General features: G+C 46.6%; 1 protein-coding gene across 3 annotated transcripts; it reads left to right on the top strand.

Annotated features, from left to right (window-relative positions):
• The first annotated feature begins 4703 nt into the window (after nt 1-4703).
• DHRS7B (dehydrogenase/reductase 7B) lies at nt 4704-19592 on the top strand. 3 transcript variants are annotated; one of them, XM_040589346.1, is made up of 7 exons: nt 4704-4766; nt 11103-11278; nt 12880-12995; nt 13669-13879; nt 14572-14664; nt 16147-16299; nt 16651-19592. In XM_040589346.1, exons 1-7 carry the CDS (start codon nt 4747-4749, stop codon nt 16854-16856), a joined length of 975 nt encoding a protein of 324 aa, XP_040445280.1. In that variant the 5' UTR covers nt 4704-4746; the 3' UTR covers nt 16857-19592. The 3 variants fall into 3 exon arrangements, with proteins under 3 accessions (XP_040445280.1, XP_040445281.1, XP_040445282.1); XM_040589347.1 differs by lacking the exon at nt 4704-4766 and adding an exon at nt 4770-4877; XM_040589348.1 differs by lacking the exon at nt 4704-4766 and adding an exon at nt 8401-8425.
• Nucleotides 19593-20790: the final 1198 nt, after the last annotated feature.

Here is a 20790-nt window from a genome sequence, read left to right as displayed (position 1 = left end):
TGTTCTCTACCCAGCAGCGGCTCGGGACCTTGCGCTGGCAGATTCAAGCCTACTCCCATCCTTTACTTGGGGAAGCCTTCCTGAAACCGGTGCTCATTCAGGGAAGAGGAGGCTGGCTCGCTGCTTGATACTGGCATGCAGCAGCAATGACCTTGGCTAGGTAACCATCTCCTGAATACAAAGATGGATATAAAAGCAGCAATTCCCTTTTCAAAAAACAACCAATCTTCTGCTAAGGTAGGGAAAGGCAGTGGTTTGTTAAATGCATGCGTCTGTCAGAGCTGAATTTTTTTTTTCCCAGCTTCCCTAAATGCCCTTCACCAGCAGAGAGGGGGAGGGGACCTGCTCTTTGAAGCCTTTTCCTTATGGGAATAGAAAACACGGAAAGAATTCAATTCTCTGCCATAGCTCAGCAGCACTGATACACGCTTCAGAAACCAAAGCCCAGAAGACAAGCTGGCTGGTGGGCGCGGGTGGCTCGGAGCCTGTATTACTACCCGATTAGCCTTGCTCAATATCCAGCATCATTAAGTGTCCCCCGTAGTGTTAAAGCACAGAAAGAAGAGGGGAAGGAATGGAGGCTGGGGAAGAAAAATTAGGAAATTCTGTGCAAAAAAGAACTGCAGTTACTCCAATCTTTGATCAAAAGCACCATCTAGTGAAGGGAAGGATCACTGCAGCAGGCACGGCTCGGGCAGCTGCAGCAACCACAAATGGAATTTGACTTTCACCACAGGTTTGCTTACTAAAAAAACCCAAGTATCACCATATGCAGAGACCACGCGGTATCTGAATGAACAAGAACATGTCCAAAAATTGCTACCCTCTGCGTAAATATTTCTCCAGTGGAAACGTGTTCTCCTCCTCCCATCATCTCCCACCAGAGAATCTCAGCCACCCCAAAACCCGCAGGGAAGGAGGCACACAGGAAGAGAACGATTTCCATGTTATAATTTGGGAGCTAAGGAAAAGAAAAGGTAAGTGGCCGGTCCAAGGTCATGCAGGAAGCCAGAGGCAGATCCGGGAATAGAGATCAGCCACCCTGAACCCAGGGATGCCTGAACAATAGCACAGACTCTCCCTCTGTTGTCATTTAACTCCTTCCTAACCCACCAAAACCCAGAAGAAGGGTAGGCTAGCCACTTCTCTGCAAACGTGCCTGCTGCTTCACAGCTCTCAGGGGCCCAGCCCTCAGACCCTACCGGCTTTCACTCCTCCAAACCAAAGAGGGAAGACAGCAGGGAGGGACAGGGTTGGATATCCTGAGATCTGTGAAGCTGCAGGTAGCAGTTATTTCTATACACTGGGCCTGAGCTGTCCCCTCAGCAATTAAAGCAACACAATTAGTATCTTTTTATGGAAATGGTACCTCAGCTTTGCCACGTCTTCATTTCTGTGAGTGATAAAACATCCCTATCTCCCCTGAAGCCGTTCAACTCTGTTAGAACCGTTGTGGTGTGTGAGGATCTTTAGCTGCAGGAGGAGAGGATATTGCTCCCTCTTCCCTGGCTTTTGGGTTAACTGCAAGCATTGGGGATTTGCAGCAGGATCACACATCAGAAATGCGGTTTCACTAAGTCTACACTGTTCTCATACTGAGCTTGGAAATGCTGCAGTGCAGGGTCTAGTGAAGACAGTAATTATAAACAACTGGTACCAAATCCTATAGAGACCAACTTAAAAAAGAAAGACTTGTGTCATGCAAAAAAACTGAGTGCAGTGAACTGAACCTACACTGAAATTCTCTGAGAAAAGAACTGAGGGCAGTAGTGACCAGGTGTCCAGCACCAATTCTGCGAAAGGACTCTGATGCCCTTGACTCAGACCCCAGTTCCAAACCAGAACTATAACTGGCGCAAAAATCAAGACCGCTTTCTTGGGTCTGCTGCCTGAAAGGGCCACAGACAACTACCTACAAAGAGCTGCAGGGGCAAAGAATGGAAAGAGCCCTTCTTTCTCCGTTTCCCACTGTAGATCTGTTTCTTCCCCTAATGCCCTAGTCTGTTCTCATCCACTCCTATAAACCAAATCTATGCAAGCAGGGAGGGGAGGAGGAGAGTCTGCACTCTTGCATCCGAGGCTGAGACAAGAAAATCTTTAATCATGCCACAGTCCTTTGAACATTTATGTTTTCTAGCCAAAGGCACTGTCAAATTGGGAGCTTTCAGTTCAGACTAGTTCAAGGATGTTTTCCCTGGGGAAGGTTTTTGTTACCCTGTGGGGATTTCTGCACAGATCTCTGCTCTTAGGGTAAAGCAACCAAAGCTTTTCTTAAGAAAGAAGCTACATCTTATACTCCTAAAAAAAAAGGTGACAAATAAAAGCCCAGAAGAACTAGAGCACAAAATTGTTGCCCTAGAGAATAGGGTTAAAAAGCTGTAGATCTGCACTCATTGATGCTTGCAGTAAAGCAGATGTCACCAAAGACAAGTGCAAACAGTTCCTCGAGTTTGGAGATACTTCTTCCCCTCACAAAAGAGCTCCCACACTTGGAGAGCACCACAGAACAGCAGGATGATTGTCAAGGAAGCGTTAAAATGCTAAAAGGATTCCAGCCCTTTGCAGTTGTAGCCCAACACACAGGGAAATAGAATGGGAGACACTGAGTGCTAATAAAACCAACAGGCGTAGTTTCCGAAGACTATACCAATGTCTACCAGTCGGGCCTGTACGGTCTCCGAAACAAAAGTCCTAGATTCAGGACAGATTCCCCTCTAATGTTTTGGAGAACAAAGGCACGTCAACCTACGTCAGTCACCTAACTGCCATCCAACGTGCAACATCTCCATCAGCAGGTTTAAATCAAACGTGAATTTGTCTCTAATGACACTATGTTAACTTAAGAAAATGGAATCCAAATCAAAGCAACAAAGCCAAGCCTTAGTGCAGTGGATTTCCTTCTCAGATTGCAACTCCCATCCAACCCTTTGCTATACAACTCACTACTTGTACAATCACTGCAGGGCACCTGGTTTCAATCAGCTTTGCCAGCACCTGCCAGTCTGGTCACAGACTATTCCTTGTTAAAATAAATGGGCTGACAGATACCAGGTAAATGACCAAAGGAGCTTAGACAGAGCTCTCAAGCAAGTGCTGCCTTGTAAGAAGGGGAATACATTAGGCTACAGCTCACCCTGCCCCGCTCTGGTGGGAAAGATGCTCTGAAATGTTTTTTTCTAGCTCCAATTTTCAGAAGACTGAACTGATGACAGCTTTCAGTAAGGCTGTCATGACTACCTTCTTCTGAGTTTTATTTTTCAATTTCTTTTGTGTAAATAAAATTATTTATTCTTTCCTTTCATTTTGCGTTGGTCCTAAAGCCAAAAAAGTGCATTACCATCATACCTTTCAGAATGCAATTTTTAAGGAAAATCTTGAATTCTTTTCTCCTTTTTCCTGAAATATTGACCCCTTACTAATGACAAACTCACACTGAAGCTGTGAATTTATTTCAGTATTTTCCTTATTAGAAGAGAGGAGCAGAACAGTTATCATAAAAAACTTATGATAAAACTGTCTTTCAAACAGCTGTCATAAAAAGCTAACCTTTATCTCTGCTGTTCACAGGGAAAGACATCTGGGATTAACTGCCTCTGGATAATGCTGAAGTATTTTCGACTGCCCTCTGTAAATTTATCTTCTTCTCACACACACCATAACAAAAAGGCGGAAAAGCTCCTGGTGCTGGGATGAGGCCACGCACCCCTTCCTTCCCAAGGTTAAAAGCTCCTTACACCACTGAGTCCACTTGGACTTTGGGATCACTGGGGCCTCAGGTTTCCAAGGGCCTGCTCAGATGTGAACCGCAGCGGAGCTGTCACCTCAACCTGAAAGCAACAGGACCTGCAGTGCATTCAGGCCCCATTTCATCGCAGACAGACTGAAACGCATCCGTACCACTGCTGCAGCCCGTGAGCATCACCGCACACAGCTCACTTAAAAACGGAGACAGCAGATCTGCCCTGATGGTGGCCTGGAAAGGGACACTGCCGAAATGCCTCTTTTTCTCCTTCCACAGGAATTCCCCCATTGCTGCTCCCCGTCTCGCCGCATCCAGCTTGTCCATCTTCAGCGTTCAGGCGGAGACAGCAAGGAAGAGCTCAGGTCAGTCTAACAAGCAGGTAACGGCCTTTGCGAAGGGGCGGCCTCCACGGATCCGGCCTGGAGGCCGCACCGGTGACCACCGAGCCCCCCCCAGCCCGACAGCCGCAGCCTGCCCTGCTCAGCCCTCCCGACAGCCCAACGCCTGGGGCTCAAAGCTGACAGTAAAAACGGTAGAACCCACCCGCAGCTGCCGGCGCCCGGCGAGGCCCAGCCGCGCCCACCCACCGAGCATGCCCCTTCCACCCAGCCCTGCGCCCCCCCGCCCCGCGCCCCCCGCTGAGCGGCCCGGCCGCGGGCCGCCCGCGGAGGCCCGGGGTCAGCAGTACCCATGGGGCGAGCTGGAGCCCCGCGCTCCCGGTGCAGCCGGTGCAGCCGTAGCGCTGCGGCGGGACGACCACCGCCTCCCCCGGCGGGGCGGGAGGCCGGGCCCGCGGCGGGGGAACCCGGGACCAGGAGCGCCGCGCCCCGCCCGGGCGGCCCCTGCGGCGGACCAGGGCGTAGGAGACAGGCCGCCCTCCGGCACCTACTTCCGGCTGGCGGCGCGGAAGCGCGGCCCGTCATTGGGCGTCCTGGCGGAAACCCCGCCCCTCCCCGGCGGCGGCGCAGGCGCATGCGCGGGCTGCGGCACTTCCGGCGGTGGCCATGGTGATGGCAGTAGCCAGGTAGGGCCCGGCGGCTCCTCTCAGCCCCTCTCCGGCGAGAAAGCCTCCTGGGGCTGCCCCGCTGTGACATTGCGGTGCCTGCCGCCGCTGGCCTCCGCAGGGGACCCAGGGGTAGGCGCCGAGAGGGCTGCGGGTGTGGGCTTCGGGGGGGCGGCAGGCTGGTAAACGCGGGAGCAGCGGGCGGCGAGGCCCTGGGCTCTCAAATGCACAGTTCTTCCCCGTTACGACCATCAGATAAATATTTTTATATAAATTAGGGCAGGGGCAGGCGTTAAGCCAACTCTTAGTTTCTCACTATGTTTTAGGCGATTCTTGATTTGGTAAACGTCTGCAAAATACTTTCTCTGGCACAGCAAATGCTTCAATTTTCTAATCATGCCATTTTAATTTACCATTGTTTGTGTTCCAAACGCCAACAGAGGATTTTCGACTGGGAGGGTTGGAAATGAAGTTTTTAACTGAATAAAAGTGGCAGGAAGATTTTTGAGAAGATTATTTCTCAAGTCCAGTCTGATTTTTGGGTGCTGGAAACATATTCTTTCCCTGTTCCTGTACCATGGGGCGAGGTGGTGGTTTTGCGTAACAATTATGTAAAAACATAATTAAGATGCCACTGAATGACTACTGAAATACAACAGATGGTTTTGCTAGGCGTTGCTTCAAGTAATGCTTGTGAGGTGGTAGCTGGTTCAAATCACACTAGAAAAAGTGACTGCAAAATCCTACAGCTGGCACTTACCTATCCCTCAGCAAACAAACACTTGCTCGATGTTGCCAGCTACTTAAAATGAGACCCACCAGCCACCAGTGCATAGCGCTTCTGTAGCACTCTTGATAACACCAGCTGCTGCCATTTTTTTGGAGAATTCCTGTTGGGTTGTTGTATTCCTTCTCCTGAACCCCTTCTGTTTTCTGTTTGAAATGGCTGTATTGTGGCAAGGAGCTCTGTCCAGTTCCTGCATTCTTTCTTAGGAGTTTTACTGGTTTCTGATGACCTCGGTGTATATTTGACATCATTTTCTGCTTATGAAGTTTGGAATGAAAGCTGATTACATTAGCATGTAAACGCACACTCACATTTCAGTAATTCAGTTGTTTGAATTAATGTAATCACTTTCTTCACATTGGGTTTTGAATGAGATTTTTTTTAAACTTAACTTGCCATTTATGGAGATCTTGTGCATCAGAGAAACTGTCAGCAAATTTCCCCTTGGCTTATATTAAATCACTGAGTTAACGGACAATGCTATATGACTTTTTTTTTCTTACATGTCTGTAAGTTTGATTTCAGTTTCTTTCCAAAGCGGTTGTCAGTAAAACTGTTTAGCGGATAGAAAATGCAAGTAATGCTCACTTTACTCCCTCTCAGACACGGCTTATGAGGGGTTTAGTGAATTTGGTCTGCTGAAGGGAATGCCCATTTCCTCAGTAAATAGCGGGTTTTGATGCAGTGTGATGAGAAACTCATCTGTCCATTCAGTTGTGCTCACAGTTCTCAAAAATCCTAAGGGAAGAAATTAAAAGTCTCTTTTCTTTCAATGAGCATGACACCCATTTTAGAGTGTGCACCGTAACATCAGCATACTCCCAAAAAACAATTACAGTAATCGAGAATTGCAGCTGGTTCACAAGTTGCCTTTCCCCCTGCTCCCACCTAGAGCATGGAAAGACTAGTATTTGTCTTGATGGATGCTCTGGATTCAAGACTATAAATTATTTGATTAGTATCAGAAATAATCTGACAGTCATTGTAAGTTTTGTATAATTTTGAATTCACTTCTGTCTTTTCAGTCGGGGAGTTAAATTTCCCCCACATTTGAAAGGTCACAGACCATATTCCTGAGGTTTGTTTTTAGAGGCAGTTCTTGGCTGTGCTAGCATTGGACAGCGTGCATTTGCTTGGACTGCTGCCATTTCCAAATTTAAGTCGGGTCTGTCCTGTTAAAAGACCAGAGGGAGACACCATCTCACAGAGTCACTGGCAAGTGAGTTCTTTTCAAAGGTAGGATATTGTGCTTTCTTCAGACTAAAGTTGGTAGCTAGTAAAGCTTGGAGCTGCTGTACTTCTGGACAAGGGCTTCCTTAGACAAAAATTATTTTTTTTCTTCCTTTTATCCCCCCACCTTTTAAATGACACCTTTTGATTTCTGAAAATAGCCTCCCAGTTGCTCACATTTGTCATGTAAAGGACAATGTGATTCTAGGTGGCCGAAGGTAAAGGAGAATAGTTCTTTAGGAAAACTACCATGGTTTTAGTTCCTTATAGGACTTGATCTCATCTCTGCTGCCTTTAGTGCACTCTTGACCTTATTAACTAAGATCCTTGTTCCTTCAGAAATCATTGTCTTGGCTTTTACAGGATAACATCCAGTTTTCATTTTAAGGGGAAAGTTGTGGGGTTTTTTTCTGGATATATGTGATTCCAATCACCTGTATTTGCTTACATTATCAGTGCTGTTATTTTTGCTCTCTAATAACCTGCATGTTCCAATCCTGCCTTTTGGGATGGAGAACGGAGAATTACAGGACTTTATCTGAACCAATTATGAGCAGAGGCTTCTCTCCTGCTGATAACCTGGTGTCATACATTATCTGTTAAGAACAAATAACAGTTTTTCTCAGCATGAACACCAAAATTTTTGAACAAAGGTGACAGTGGGGTCTCAGACCTTTGAGCAAGAGGTGTGAGGATAGCCAGTTCATTTCAAATTAGGTGTGGAAAACCATGTGTTCCCACCCTCCCCTACATCTTTAATGTGATGTAGCATTATCTGCCCTCAGATGTCTTTAGCTACTTCAAAGTGTTATCTATCATAAGTTGGGTTTCATGTTTTTTATCTTCTTCTCCCAGCCTTTTTCTTGCAACTTAGCATTTTTGTAGATGTGAATCAAGTGGGGTTTTTATCTATGATTATCTCATTCTCCTTCAGATTGCAGCACTCTTTTCCTCTGGCCTTTGCAGCAAATAACCCAATACTGAACAGAATATAACTTCTCCTTCAGGTTGCAGCAATTCTTTCCTTTGCTCTTTCCACCAAATAACCCTGAAAACTGAACAGAATGTAACTGCTACCCTGTTGTGTCAGTAGCCTGGCACCGGCCTCCGTACGATGGATATTGTTGAACATACTGCAGTGTGGCACTGTGGCTTGAGCCCGTTTCCATGTTCTCTTGTTCCACTGATATTTATTTTACAAATTACTTTTTTCAGCATGTTCAATATGACAAGCTAAAATAAGGACTCATGGGTTTGTCATATAAGTTGAACTATGAAATCAAAGCCAAACTTGTTGCTGTAGGTCTAAGTGCCACAGAATCTTTCCAAAATAATTTAGTTGCACTAGGTTGTCCTCTTTCTGAAGTCTGACTGAACTGAGATTTCCTTTGTTCTATGTCACTTTTTAAGGGACCATTTGAGTACCTTCCTTGGAAGAAGGTATTACAACTGTATGCCCTAATAAAAAAGGATATACATCTCTGATCAGCGAGTCCTTCTTTCTTTTCCTTAATCGAGTTTTTCTCTTCCCCATCCCGTATTCCCCTCCCCATGTGTCAGAGGTGGTTACCTGTTGATTCAGACTCTAGCCTGGAAGCTGCAAAAGTGGGTTGCTGCTGCTGACTGGGTTCTTGGCTTGCTGCAGCCTTCAGGCAGAGGTTGGGTAATTTGCTCAGTTCCTGTATATAATATGGAGAAGGAAGGGTAAAAAAAGAAGAGAGAGAGAGAAAAACAAAGACTTGGAAAGATTTTTCAAATGAAAAATGATTAAAGGCAGACCTTCTTTGTTTAGAAAGTAAATGAGTAATATTTGACGTGATTAAGGAATAAGTTAACCAGGCATAGCATAACTGGTTCATACTGAGCAGCAATGGATGCTGCCTGACCAAAACACAGTTAGCTTTTAGTTGGTAGGCTTGGGGGCTCTTTTCCACCAACTCCTGTGGCAAAACGTTCAGTCCTTGCAAAGTCAGCCTTTATTTTTGTTACAGAATATGAAAAAACCATGCTGTGATCAAACATGGGACTCCTTCCTGTCCCCTAGTTTGGTTTTGTTAGAAAAGGTGTTAGAAAAAAACCCTCTTCCCAGTGACTCTTTCGTCTGCTTTACACTGTCATCTGCATTTTACTGAGATCAGAAGCAAAGCTGGTCAGGGCCAGATTTTTAAAATGCCTCAGATTCAACCTGGGCTCATAAAAGAAGTGCCACTCCACCTGTCAGTTCCCACCTTGGAAATAATGAAAGGTCCTAAATGGGAGCATTTTTGATCCCAAAATGTCCTGTAAGCCACACTGCTCAATGTCAGCGCAGCACCTGCTGTCCCTGCCCACGTCTTGTCTTCTGAATCTCAAGAGACCTTTGAGAGAAAAAAAATAAAAAGGGATAACAAAGAGGGCAGCTGCGTGAAATAACTAGCTGAACATGAACCAGTAAGGAGAACCTTCTTCTAATCCAGCCTAAAGAAGGGCAGTGGCCTTGGGTATAAAAGGCTCTTTCCCAGGAATTATTTTAGGGGCAATACGCACTCTTACATTAACTCAACTCTACCAGTCCTCTGCTATAATTCAGTACAAAATACACTCCTGTCAGTGCACTCAGTACAAAAATGTGGAGGAATAAGATGCTGGTCTGAGTAGCTGGGTGCTGTGCTCATGCACTGCTTTGCAATGGAATGAGTTTAATCCTCCTTTTGGATGTCTGATTTCCCACTTTGGGCATATTCCCCATGCCTGGGAGAGCCTGTGGCCTGGATGTCTGTCTAGCCGCATTATACACAGCGTATTACACAATGATTACACATGTATCCATCTACACTTTGTAGTTACATGACTTAGCTCAGGAATGGGAAACTCCATAGTACCTTGAGAAGAGTTGTATACTAACTTGATGGTTTTATTTTTAGACCTTGTGAAGCTTATTTCAAGCTAGCTCAGCTATCTTTATGTCTTATTTTATTGTGTTTTGGCTATACCTTCAGAAGTACTTATTTTATACAGTTCACTACTGTTTCAGCAAGCGAGTCTGTTTACTAACCAGTTACTTAAGGAATTCTGTCCAAGCCCCCCGTGGAAATCTGGAAGAGCCTGACATTTTCCACATAGAGCCTCTGTCATCCCCTCAGCTCCATACAAGCTCAGTCCTACTTAACGACCCTGAATTCTGGCTTAGCATTAGCTGCCTCTTGTTTTCTGCTTTTCATGCTGTCCTTTTGTTTGAAGTAGTGTCTGAGATGTGTGCTCAGACCTTTCCAGTATCAACCTATCTTGCAGTTCCAAGTGCAAGAGTTAACACTCTTATCTGCGCAACAGGGGAGATGTACCGATAGTTGGGTTTGACTTTGTCTGTGACCCAAAAGTTGTGTAGATTCCAGGAAGGGCTTGTAGCTGACACCAAGCATGAAAGCTTGGGGAAATTTACAGTGGGAAAATTAGTGGCCTTTTTTATAGCAGAAGTATCACTTACTCTTTGGCCACGTAGTAAGCTGTAACTTAAACTACTCCCTTGAGGGCAATGGCTTAACGAAGAGATTAGGGCTGTGCACTGGTATCAGAATCCAATTCCAGCATGAGCTAGGTCTCATAAATACCTTTAGCGTGAGTTTCATTAGCAAGTTTAATTTCAGTGTATTAGAACACAGGTTCATGCTATTAAACTGCACAATTAATGTTGGCACGAAAGTAAAGAGCATAAATGTAGGCTTTAGCCTATTAGATTGAACATGTGGTTCATTTAAATTAGAAAACTTGTCGCCACTAATGAGTGGTGAAAGACACTGGAGATGGAAGCGCAGCTTTCAGCACGTTAAGCAGATGATGTGCTCAGAGAGAAAACTTACTCTGAGCCTCTAGAAGATAGACTGGCTTATATCCGTGTGGGATAACACACAGTAACTGGTCTCTGGCATGTAGATATTATGGTACTGGTTGTTCTAGAGAACTCTACGAGATTTTATTACAATAAGAAGAATGCAGAGATATATCCCAGCCCTGAGGAGCTTTCACTCTAAATACGCTTTGCACAAGAGAGTGAATCTCGAGTGAAATGTGGGAACAGCACCTCTGAACCCAAGTTTGTTACATGACAGCTGACAAGATCCAACGCCAAGTGTCCTCCTGGGATGTTCAGATTAGCATTTACATGCCTAAAATTGGATACTGATGTGAACTTCTGAAAGTCTAAATGAAGGGGTGAGGAAATCTTTTGAAGGTACCTCTGTATGGGATTCGGTTTATAGGTGGTCTAAGGCAGGATTAAGAAAAAAAGAATTCCCTAGTTTTCAAGCCTCGGCTAATTTTCTTGATGGTGAAATAGTCTGTTTCCTTTCATCTTGTGGCTCTAGGAAGACGGTTCAGAAAGGAAAACTCATGGATCTCACAAGCACAGTCATCATCCCGCTGCTTTTTGGCAGCTTGGGGATCTTTGCCCTTTTTCGGCTGCTGCAGTGGATGCGGATGCGAGCTTACCTCCAGGAAGCTGTGGTCGTGATCACAGGGGCTACCTCTGGCCTGGGAAAAGGTATGTACGGAAAGAAGGGCACCAAAGGCTGGACAAGCAGAGGTTAGTGGAAGGGGTACCTGTTGGAATAAAGCAGCAATGAGCAGAAGGTTCCTACTGCTCTGAATTTTGAGAGACATAGTTTGCACAGCCGTATCAGTCGTAACTATAGCCAGTGCAAATTTTGATGCAAGAAAGTCTCAGAATTTGTTAAGGGAAATTTTAATCATCCTGTTTTATCAAAGCAAGGAGCAAGTTACACTGTTGTGCTGTCAGGGATCTTTTAACTACATCCTGAAAAAGCCAGGAAGTCAAATTGCTTCTTTAAAACTTCCCAGAACTGGTGTTCTGCATTCATGTTTATTGTATTTCCATACACCCTGCCATACTTTCCACTCCCTCTCCTTGGCCCTCATCCTCAATTTCAGGTACTTTTTCTCTTGTAGTATAAATCTATCCATTCTAAAGTCAAACTCTTAGCAATATTAATGCCAGTGAGTGTTTTTTTCTAAACAAAACCACAGTATTTTTTTTCCAAATAAAGCTTATTCTCTGTTTGAGTGGATACATTCCCTAATTCTGCTTTCTATAATTGCTTTAAAAGCTTCTTGAAGAGAAGACAAAGTGCTCCCTGCTGTCAAGGCTTTTCATTAGGATAAGTACATTTATGGAACAAACAGAGCTTAAATTGATGCTGTCTCTGCATGTGAGTTTGTCGGTAAGGACAGGGATGTTCAGTAACTGAATGGCCAAAGGAGATGAAATGGTCCTCTCTGCCTGTCACAACCAGAGAGCTGGGAATGGTAAAAGAATACGTATTTCACATCAAGAAGAGAGAGAACCAGTATCTCAGGAGACCTTCCAGCTGTGGTAGACTGGGCACGTGAAGTGCTGTGTGTTGCTGGGTGTACAGATTTCCACCACCGTACAGTGAAGTCTCCTCCCTTTCTGACACTCACTGGCAAGATCTTGCACCATTCCCCTCACTCCCAGTTAGTAACATACCGGGCCACCTCTAATTACTGTGCGCTCTTAAACACCCTTTGCTGTCATGCACAAATAGGCAGTTTGTCTCATGATCACAGAGGGGTAGGGTAGAAGGACATGCCATTGCCTCAGCAGCTGGTAGCACTGAGAGGACAGTAGCATGGCATGCCTTCCTCAGCCTTTCCTTGGTGAAGAGGATCACCCTGCTGAAGCCATTAGTGCCGAGGCTTCCAAACCTCTGGAGGTGTTCACTAAAACTGCAGCGCCTAAGACCAGGCTCCGCTGTGTTAGATGACATACACAAGGTAACTGCAGTCCCTGTTAACAAGAGCGTATAGTCAAAAATTAAGAGGCAGAGGAAAATTGGATCAGCTGATGGGGGAGGATGTGTAAATAGCACAATAACTGCATAACCAGCACAGTAACTGAGCACACAAGCTGCCACGTGTCTGTCAAAGTCACAGGAAAATGGCATCTTGCTGTGACTTCACCGACCAGCCTGTCACTCAGGAGTAATAAAGCCACCTTGGATCCTTGACAACTAGAAGAAGTTTTAGCCTGTCACCAGGTATGATGTGGGTCTGCTGTTTGTCATTCAAATATCTACTTTTCTTTCTTCCTTGCTTCCTCCAAAGAATGTGCAAAAGCCTTCCACACAGCTGGCTCCAAGCTGGTGCTCTGTGGCAGAGACAGCGAGAAACTCAAGGATCTTGTGCAGGAGCTTTCTACCGTGACCAATCACCGGAAGAACGTAAGTGTGGGAGGAAAGGCTGCTTGTCCCGTGTGGCTGGGATTTCTGTTCACGTTATTACAGAACTCACAGTACTGCTTGTGGGTTGTTTGTTGAGCAATAGGAAAAATGCAACTCTGTGGTTAGGGATAGATACTGCTGTAGGAGTACATTGAGCTGGCGTGTCTTATCTTGTGAAAACCCTACAAAAATAAGCCATCTAAAAGACTCCTTGCCATGCAATGGAAGGGAAAGCACGTGAGTGGCAGAGTGCCCAGACCCCTTGCATCCTATGTTTTATCCTGAATCTGGAAAAGTGACTTTCCTTCTGTTGGCTTTTATTTTTGATGACTAGTTCTGTGGACAGTGGCTAAGAGAGGTATTGCGGGCTTCTGTAGAGAACACAGGGGTTAAGGTTTTTACTTTTTCAGATGCATTTTCTTTAATAAGACAATAGCAAACTTCAGTCTTGAGGATGATCTCACTTGTCCCTTTCCTAGGCTCTGGTATAACAAACAGGCTGCAGGAGCAGAGAAAAACAGGAGCACAATCTGCTTCTGTCAGGTAGTCCTACCAGGTTCGGACAGCCCTGCTTCTGTGCTTCCAGAGCTGGGAAATCCCATCGCGAGCGTGAACATACAGCGCATTCAGCACAGCCTGACCTGATCTTTTGCTAACTTCTGTTTATTCACAGACGCACAAACCTCACACTGTGGTATTTGACCTCTCAGACACTAAAACTGTCCTAAATGCTGCTGAAGAGATCCTGAAGTATTTGGGTCATGTGGACATACTGATCAACAACGCAGGCATCAGTTTCCGAGGCACAATTGTGGACACAGGACTGGATGTGGATAAGAAAGTCATGGAAACAAATTATTTTGGTCCTGTAGCCCTCACCAAAGGTACTCGTGGTCTGGTTTATAGGGGGACAGTGGATTTGGCTGATACCTTCTGCAGGCCAACACAACTAAGCACAGCTTGACTTCTGTTCGTAATTGTATTTGGTACAGTACAGTGTAAGAGGGGAGGAAAGTTTTGCTTTATGAGCAGGCCTAATGCTTGGGCCTGACTGCAAGGGAACTACTTGATTAGAGATACCATCTTGTTTAAAACACCTCCTGACTCTAGTCTGGCAGGAACTTAGGGAGAGAGAGAGGGTTAGCCTGTCCGCCCTGGTAGAACACCAGAGAACACAGCATGGGTTCTAGGTGAAGCTGTAGCTTTCCTAGGAAGCTGCTTTGGCTACACAGAAAGTTCAGCCTGAAGTGCGACAGGTGCAGGGAATGGAAAGATGTACTGGTGGCAAAAAAGAGCAAGTCCTGCTGACCCTGCCTGTGGGAGATCATAGCAACTGTAACAGCCTCAGTTACAGGCTCAGTTGAGCCTCAGTTGAGGCTCCTCAAAGGTGAATGTCCCAGCCAGGCTGCAGCTTCAGTCAGAGGCATCCTAAGCACTATCCCCTGCCCAAGCCCTACACTGAACAAGGATCTTGTAATTCATTTAGGCATCTCTTGAGTGCTCTGAAAGCATTGATTCTTGACAGCAGCAATGGCAGGACTTTTATTCTGAACGGGTCTTTTCTGTCTTTTGCTAGCACTTCTCCCTTCCATGATCAAGAGGAGACAAGGGCACATTGTGGCCATCAGCAGTGTTCAAGGCAAAATAAGCATTCCTTTCAGATCCGCATGTGAGTACCTCCCCAGATGATGGGGAAGACATATTTGGGGCACCAGACTGAATGAATACTTGGCTACTGCTTCCGTAGAGAAGCTGTAGCTGTCCATAGAGCTGGCTGCATGCAGGGAAGGCAGAACCGTGCATCATTCTCAGTGCGGTCACAAGTCACTGGCAGCTGTTGAGGAAGGCACTCGCAAATACAAAATCTTAGCACTGTCCTAAAGTTGTTAAGGAATGGGGAAGAGGAGCATGTTTTCAGTGTCTTGAAAACGGCTTGATATTCCTATCTTAACACTTTAAAGTCCCTGTAAACTTTCTGACTAATTCCGTAATTTTACGGCATTTTATGCTTTTTTGTTTACTTGGTTCATCTCCTTTAAGAAAGTAGGAAGTTTTTGTTTTAAGAAGTTATAAAGTGCCATAGCACAACCAATGCCAAAATAAAAGCCTAAACAGTTACCTTGATCCAGAAAACTCTACATGCTGTGTCAGTTGTGACAAGACATGATATCGGTGAGATTACTGGAAAAAGCCTTATAAAAGATGGAGGAACTAAAAGGAGGGTGTTTGGCATACAAACACCTGTAAATCCCTGAAAAGAAACATAGAAATAGAACAGTGGTGATGGCATAAGAATGGTGGGCATGATGCTGAGTGAAGGAGAGCCTGGAATGTCTGGGCCATCTGGTCTTGCAGGTGATGTGGGTCTGACTGCACCAAGAGGGTTCTGAAGAGCTTCCAGAATGTTGCACAGCGACCAGGGCTGTGTGGGCCTGGCACATGGAGCTCAGCTCCTGCTCAGGTCATCACACAGGGCACGTGGCCTGCACCGAGCGCTATGCTGCTGGCGTCAGCCCTGCAGCCATGTTGAGATGATGGCAGTTATGGTAGCAACCAAGTATACGTGGGAAGGGAGCGAGCGAAAGGAGTCACTCAGCCATTTAACAGGGGGAAATCCTGCCCTAGGCCACGCTTCTCCGCTCCTGTCTGCTTGTGTGATCAGGTTTTGACTTGTGTGCAGCCAAGCCCTGAGCCCGCTCTGCAAGCCCGTAATGCTGAGCGTGCGCAGGGCAGCTTGGCAGCGGGCGGCAGCTCTGCCCTCCTGTGCTGGCGGCGTTCCCCCAGCTCACCTCATCAAATGCTTCCCAAGCCAGGCTTTGCGTCTCCTTTATCGCAAGTGGGAGGCAGCCTGAGTTCACTCCAGAGTGCTTTGGCATGGCTGTGATATTAAGCTCAGGATCCTCGCCAGTCTCCTACTTGAGCATTTACATTTTGCCCTCCTAAATTGCCTCTCCCCCACTACCTGTTGCTGCTGCCATTCACTAAAAGAAAAAAAACAACTCCAAACCACCAAGCCCAGAAGTTGGAAAACAGCTGCTGGGTTCTTGCTGAGAAGTGGCTGCATTGCAGTGAAAAACCCGTTCGGGGGAATGAATCTGCTTCATATCCCTGCTCCTTCTCCTTAGTGTATAGTCCTTTTCCTGTTTTTCAGATGCTGCTTCTAAGCATGCTACCCAGGCCTTCTTTGACTGTCTACGAGCAGAGGTAGAGCAGTATGACATTGATGTGACAGTTATAAGCCCCGGATACATTCAGACGAACCTCTCTCTCAATGCTGTAACAGCAGATGGATCTCGCTATGGAGGTGAGATAGGATTTTGTGCCCTGTATCTAAAGCATCTCCACCTCACCAAGTTACTCCAGTCTGCTTGCAACATACGGCCTCTGGTGGGGGCACAGATTAGCTCTGAAGTGTCAGAAGACTTTGGATGCAGGGTAGGAACACTGACTTCCAAAATTTACCTTTCTTAGACAGCAACTACAGACTATTAGCCCAACCATCAATTACACCTGCCTGTTCTCCCATACACAACTGATGTAAAACCCCAAACCGTAGAAGCAGCCATGTGCAGTGAGAACAGAGCATTCCTAGGAATAGTACTTCAGCATGGGCTTACCCGCTGGCGTTGGTGCTTACTGGGCTTTCCTTTGGCAGTTACGGACAAGAACACCGCCGAAGGACAGACCGCTGCGGAGGTCGCGCAGGTGGTTCTCAATGCAGTGGGGCAGAAGAAGAAGGAGGTACTGGTAGCCGGCCTAACACCTTCCCTGGCTGTCTACCTGCGAAACCTCTTCCCCCGGCTCTTCTTCACCTTAATGGCAGCGAGAGCAAAAAAGGAGAGAAAAGCAAAGGACTCTTAGAGCTCAGCTCATTCGAGCAGTAACTGTAGGGAGAGGCTAACCCCCTGCAGTTTGGCTGGGCCATCAGTGGAGGTGCTCCTGCAGGAAAAACCTTTCTCAAAATGCTGCAATTTACCATTGCATGGAGAGTGGGAAGTGGTTTCCCCCCCATCGGGGCAGGCCCACTTGCTGGAAGACAGCACCTAACCGTCACCTGAAGAAGGGTGCTTGGACAGAGGGAGGCTGCAGGGGGGGGGGTCACTCCAGGGAACATGCTTTGCAGCAGGGGAGGCCCATGTGCTGGAAGATAGCATCTTATCTCGCCTCACTCCAGGCACGCTCAGCTTGGCTGGCCTGCTACAAATAAAACCCACCTGTTTTGCCTTCACACAAGCAGATCTTAGTGTTCCCCACCCCATGGCCCCTGTGAAATACACTCCTCAGCTGGGAGCTCTTGTGTCTCCTTCCCACTCCTTCCAATCTGACCTAGAACACGTTGCTTGAAGCGGGAAACTTCACAGAACCTCTGCTTGTTAACATGCCAAATCATCTCGTATGTTAAGCTAAAGTCAAGTCCAATACGACTTTTAAAGAAGTAACTGAAATTTAAGTTTTACTTGGCAATTATTTTATCTGAATCATGCCTTACTGATGTACAGGGACATTTAACTGCGCTACCTGACAGCACAGTATAAACCCCAGCACAAGTTAACGCAGGGGAAGCACCGAACAGACAAACTGGCGCAGCCAGGTAAGCCGTTGTGTGCGAATGCTGCGCTGCTGACAGCAGCACACCTGGTCCCCCCCCGACCTAGAGCACAGAGTGGCCGTGATTCTGTAGCTGCCCAGCACACTGCCTCATGGCAAGCAGAGGAGAATCTGTGTGTGCATAGGGGGAACAGTATAGGAGACAGACCCTTAGTTCTCATTTGGCTTAAAGCAATCACAGATACTAATTAGGATCACATCCCGTGGGGAAGCGATACCCGCTTGTTCACACATCACAGGCTGCAGGGAGTCTGACAGCCTGAGGGAGTGCCCTATTCCATTCTTCACCCCTTCTCCTCATGTGAGGGATGCCAGCACCACTAGGAAAAAGGCGCGGCTGCACAGATAAGTTCAATAAGGACAGAAATAATCTTTTTAAACTTACAATTGAAATAAAGCCTACTAGTCGGAATGAAGGTCCAGACCCCTGCTGCCACCTCCATGCACTTACCAGCATTTTCCACGTGTACTGCCTTGTATGTCCTGCCTGTGAGTGCACATCTGATGACAAATAAATTACATTGCTATGAAATAAATCCTTTGTTCTACTTCAGCTCCTCACAGCAGGTAACGTTAGAGGAATGGAATGCAGGAGATTTTTACTTTTCTTAAATTCCTGCAAGGTGCTATCGTACCAGTAGTATTTGCAGAGCAATATATTTCACCCCAGCCCTCTTTACATCATCTGCTAGCTTACAGTAGGCAGAGTGTGAATCCACACAGGGCATTAGTCATACTAAACCTCTGATACAGGTGTGCAGGATCAGCAGGACCTTCTCTTTCAAAAAGCCTTTTCTTTACTACTACAGGTTTATAAATGATAGCTCTGAGAATCCATCCCAGATGATGACCAGGATGTGTTTAATGCTGCTGCTGCTCATTTAGGACATTCCATACCTTTTATCACTGGGTCTGAAGGCCTAGGGTTGAAATTACAAATTGAAGCTCTCAATTCTCTTTCTCTGAAAGAAAAAGAGGTTTGTATCTCTTTTTCTGTTAAGACAGGAAACCAAGGTGTTATCTTCTCTCCCTCTAACAGAAACTCTAGGTGGAGTTTCTGTGAGCATTAGTTGTGCTTTTCCTTTCCTGATTTGCATGTTCAGGTCCTCCATTTCTTGGCAAAGTACAGTACTCCTGCCAGTTTTGTCCAGCTGCTCCGTCTTCTGGCATTTCAGGTCATGGCTACCCAGGAAGGACTGAGGGGCTGCTTTGCATTTCTGTGTTACCGTCCAGGGTGCTGAGGGGTATAACACATCAGGCCTGAGGGAAAAAAATTTTGTGTGGAGAGTTACTATAGTTACTGTTTGAACTACAGCTCCAAGTCAGAGGTTACTGAGAGCATGCACATTACCCTTTGAAACTGAATTCCCTCGGTGTGACGAGAGGAATGCAGCACACTCCAGTTCACAGCACCTCCGCAATGGTCTGGATGGGCAGCAAAGCGTGTGGGGCTCCTGAAAGGGAGGCTCGTCCTCAGCCACCGTAACCCACAGCTACCGGCACAGGGAAGGCAGATGCAGCAACCATCTCACACAGCGCACCAAAACACACAACCCTCAAGACCCCTCTCGCCCTCCCAGGTCACCTCGCATAGTTACAGCACCGCCTTACTAATAGCCAGGATGTCACCAAGCATTGTAGCTAGGTTATCACTAATATTTCTTGGAAAACAAGCCCCCCTACGCCCCATCCACGTCCTTTCCACCTCGGAAGGAGTGAAGGATGCATTTTTAAAACAGATCTACCTGTTGTGACAGCTAAGCTGACTTTTCAGCTTTCCTCCTGCAATAAGAGACCACAGGAAACTTGCTCATTTTTAATTCCAGAGCCTTCGATGCAAGCCGTGCATTTAGGCACCCTACCGAGGGTTAGTCCATCTGCCACAGCCATCACTCCAGGCAAGGGAAAGCTTAACAAAAAAGGGCCAGGACCACAGAGGTTTGGTGGAGAGAAGGAACTAAGAGCCCTGACAATTATTCTGCATTGCTTGAAAAAGAGCAGGAACGTCTTGTGCGTGGCTAGCACAGGGATAGTTGAGGGCCTGCTGCAGCACTAACGTACATACTAGCTATGGCAGATCTGCCATTAGTTTAAAATTAATCCAGTAGATGGGACCTTAGAAACAAACCCCAGGACTCACAGGGCAGCCTGCCCAGCAGTCTTGGCCTAACCGCAGAAAGATGAAATAGTTGCATTTCTTCCCCTCCTCTCTGCCAAGGCAACTGTACATTGTTGCTATAAATAGAGCTGTACTGGATCCCAGCTTATTTTAACCTTGGAGGGAGACAACGCAGCCACTGTACCAGCAAAAGGGGCAAAGGGCTGTTGCCACCTAGAGATGTCTCGATGCCACCAGAAGCTTCCTCGGGGCCACGGGCCTGCTGGGAGACAGCTGCCTTCACCAGTGATGAAAGTACTTGCTCAGAATTCCCAGCAAATCCCATTTGCCCAGCACATACACAGCTGGGATGTGTGCCCTGCCAACACAAAAGCTGCATCAGCAGAAAAGCACCAGTTGGAACCGTGGCCAGAAAAAGCCTGCTGCAGTCTGGAGGCAAGCACTTCTCGGTGCCTGCTCTTGCAATTTGGAAAGATAAAGATAGAACTACCAAAATTGGTTTCCAACCTCATGAGATGCCCTCCCAAGGTCAGCGCTTCAGCTGCAGAGGTCAGGCTGTAACTACCCCTGGAGCAGGCAGTACACCTGCGTGCAGGCAGGTTTTATTACAGGGCTTTGCCCTTGTGTTCAGCTCGTAACGCTTGAAGCCGTGCTAAGCTGGCCTTGTGAACGCAAGCCACACCTGTCTGCCCTCTGGTCGGAGGGGACTGTAGAAAGGCAGGTCCTGTATTTTAAAAGGAACTGGCAGATCTTGCAAAATATTACATACTTCCCATTCTAAGAGTAAGATGTTGATAGTTTTGAGCTAAAAGAGGACTTACTGCACAAGACTGAACTCTAAAACTTCAGATAACCCAGTTACAAGATAGGTGGATGCCTGGTGGTGGCAGCACACAGCTCCAGGAGAGCGTAGTCAGGGCGCAGCCATCCAAGTTGCAGCAGCAGCAACAAAGCGCAGAGGTAAGACAGCCAGGTTCCACCTCAGCAGCCCTCAGCTGTGGTATGACACATCTCAGCAGAGATGTATCCGCCCTAGAAAGAACTTGTACCAGAACTGAGCAGAATGTG

Source organism: Falco naumanni, chromosome 4 (assembly GCF_017639655.2).
Source record: "Falco naumanni isolate bFalNau1 chromosome 4, bFalNau1.pat, whole genome shotgun sequence".
In the NCBI taxonomy this organism is placed as follows: Eukaryota; Metazoa; Chordata; class Aves; order Falconiformes; family Falconidae; genus Falco; species Falco naumanni.
Note: the sequence above shows the minus strand (reverse complement) of the source record. Positions and strands in the feature narration are given on the sequence as shown.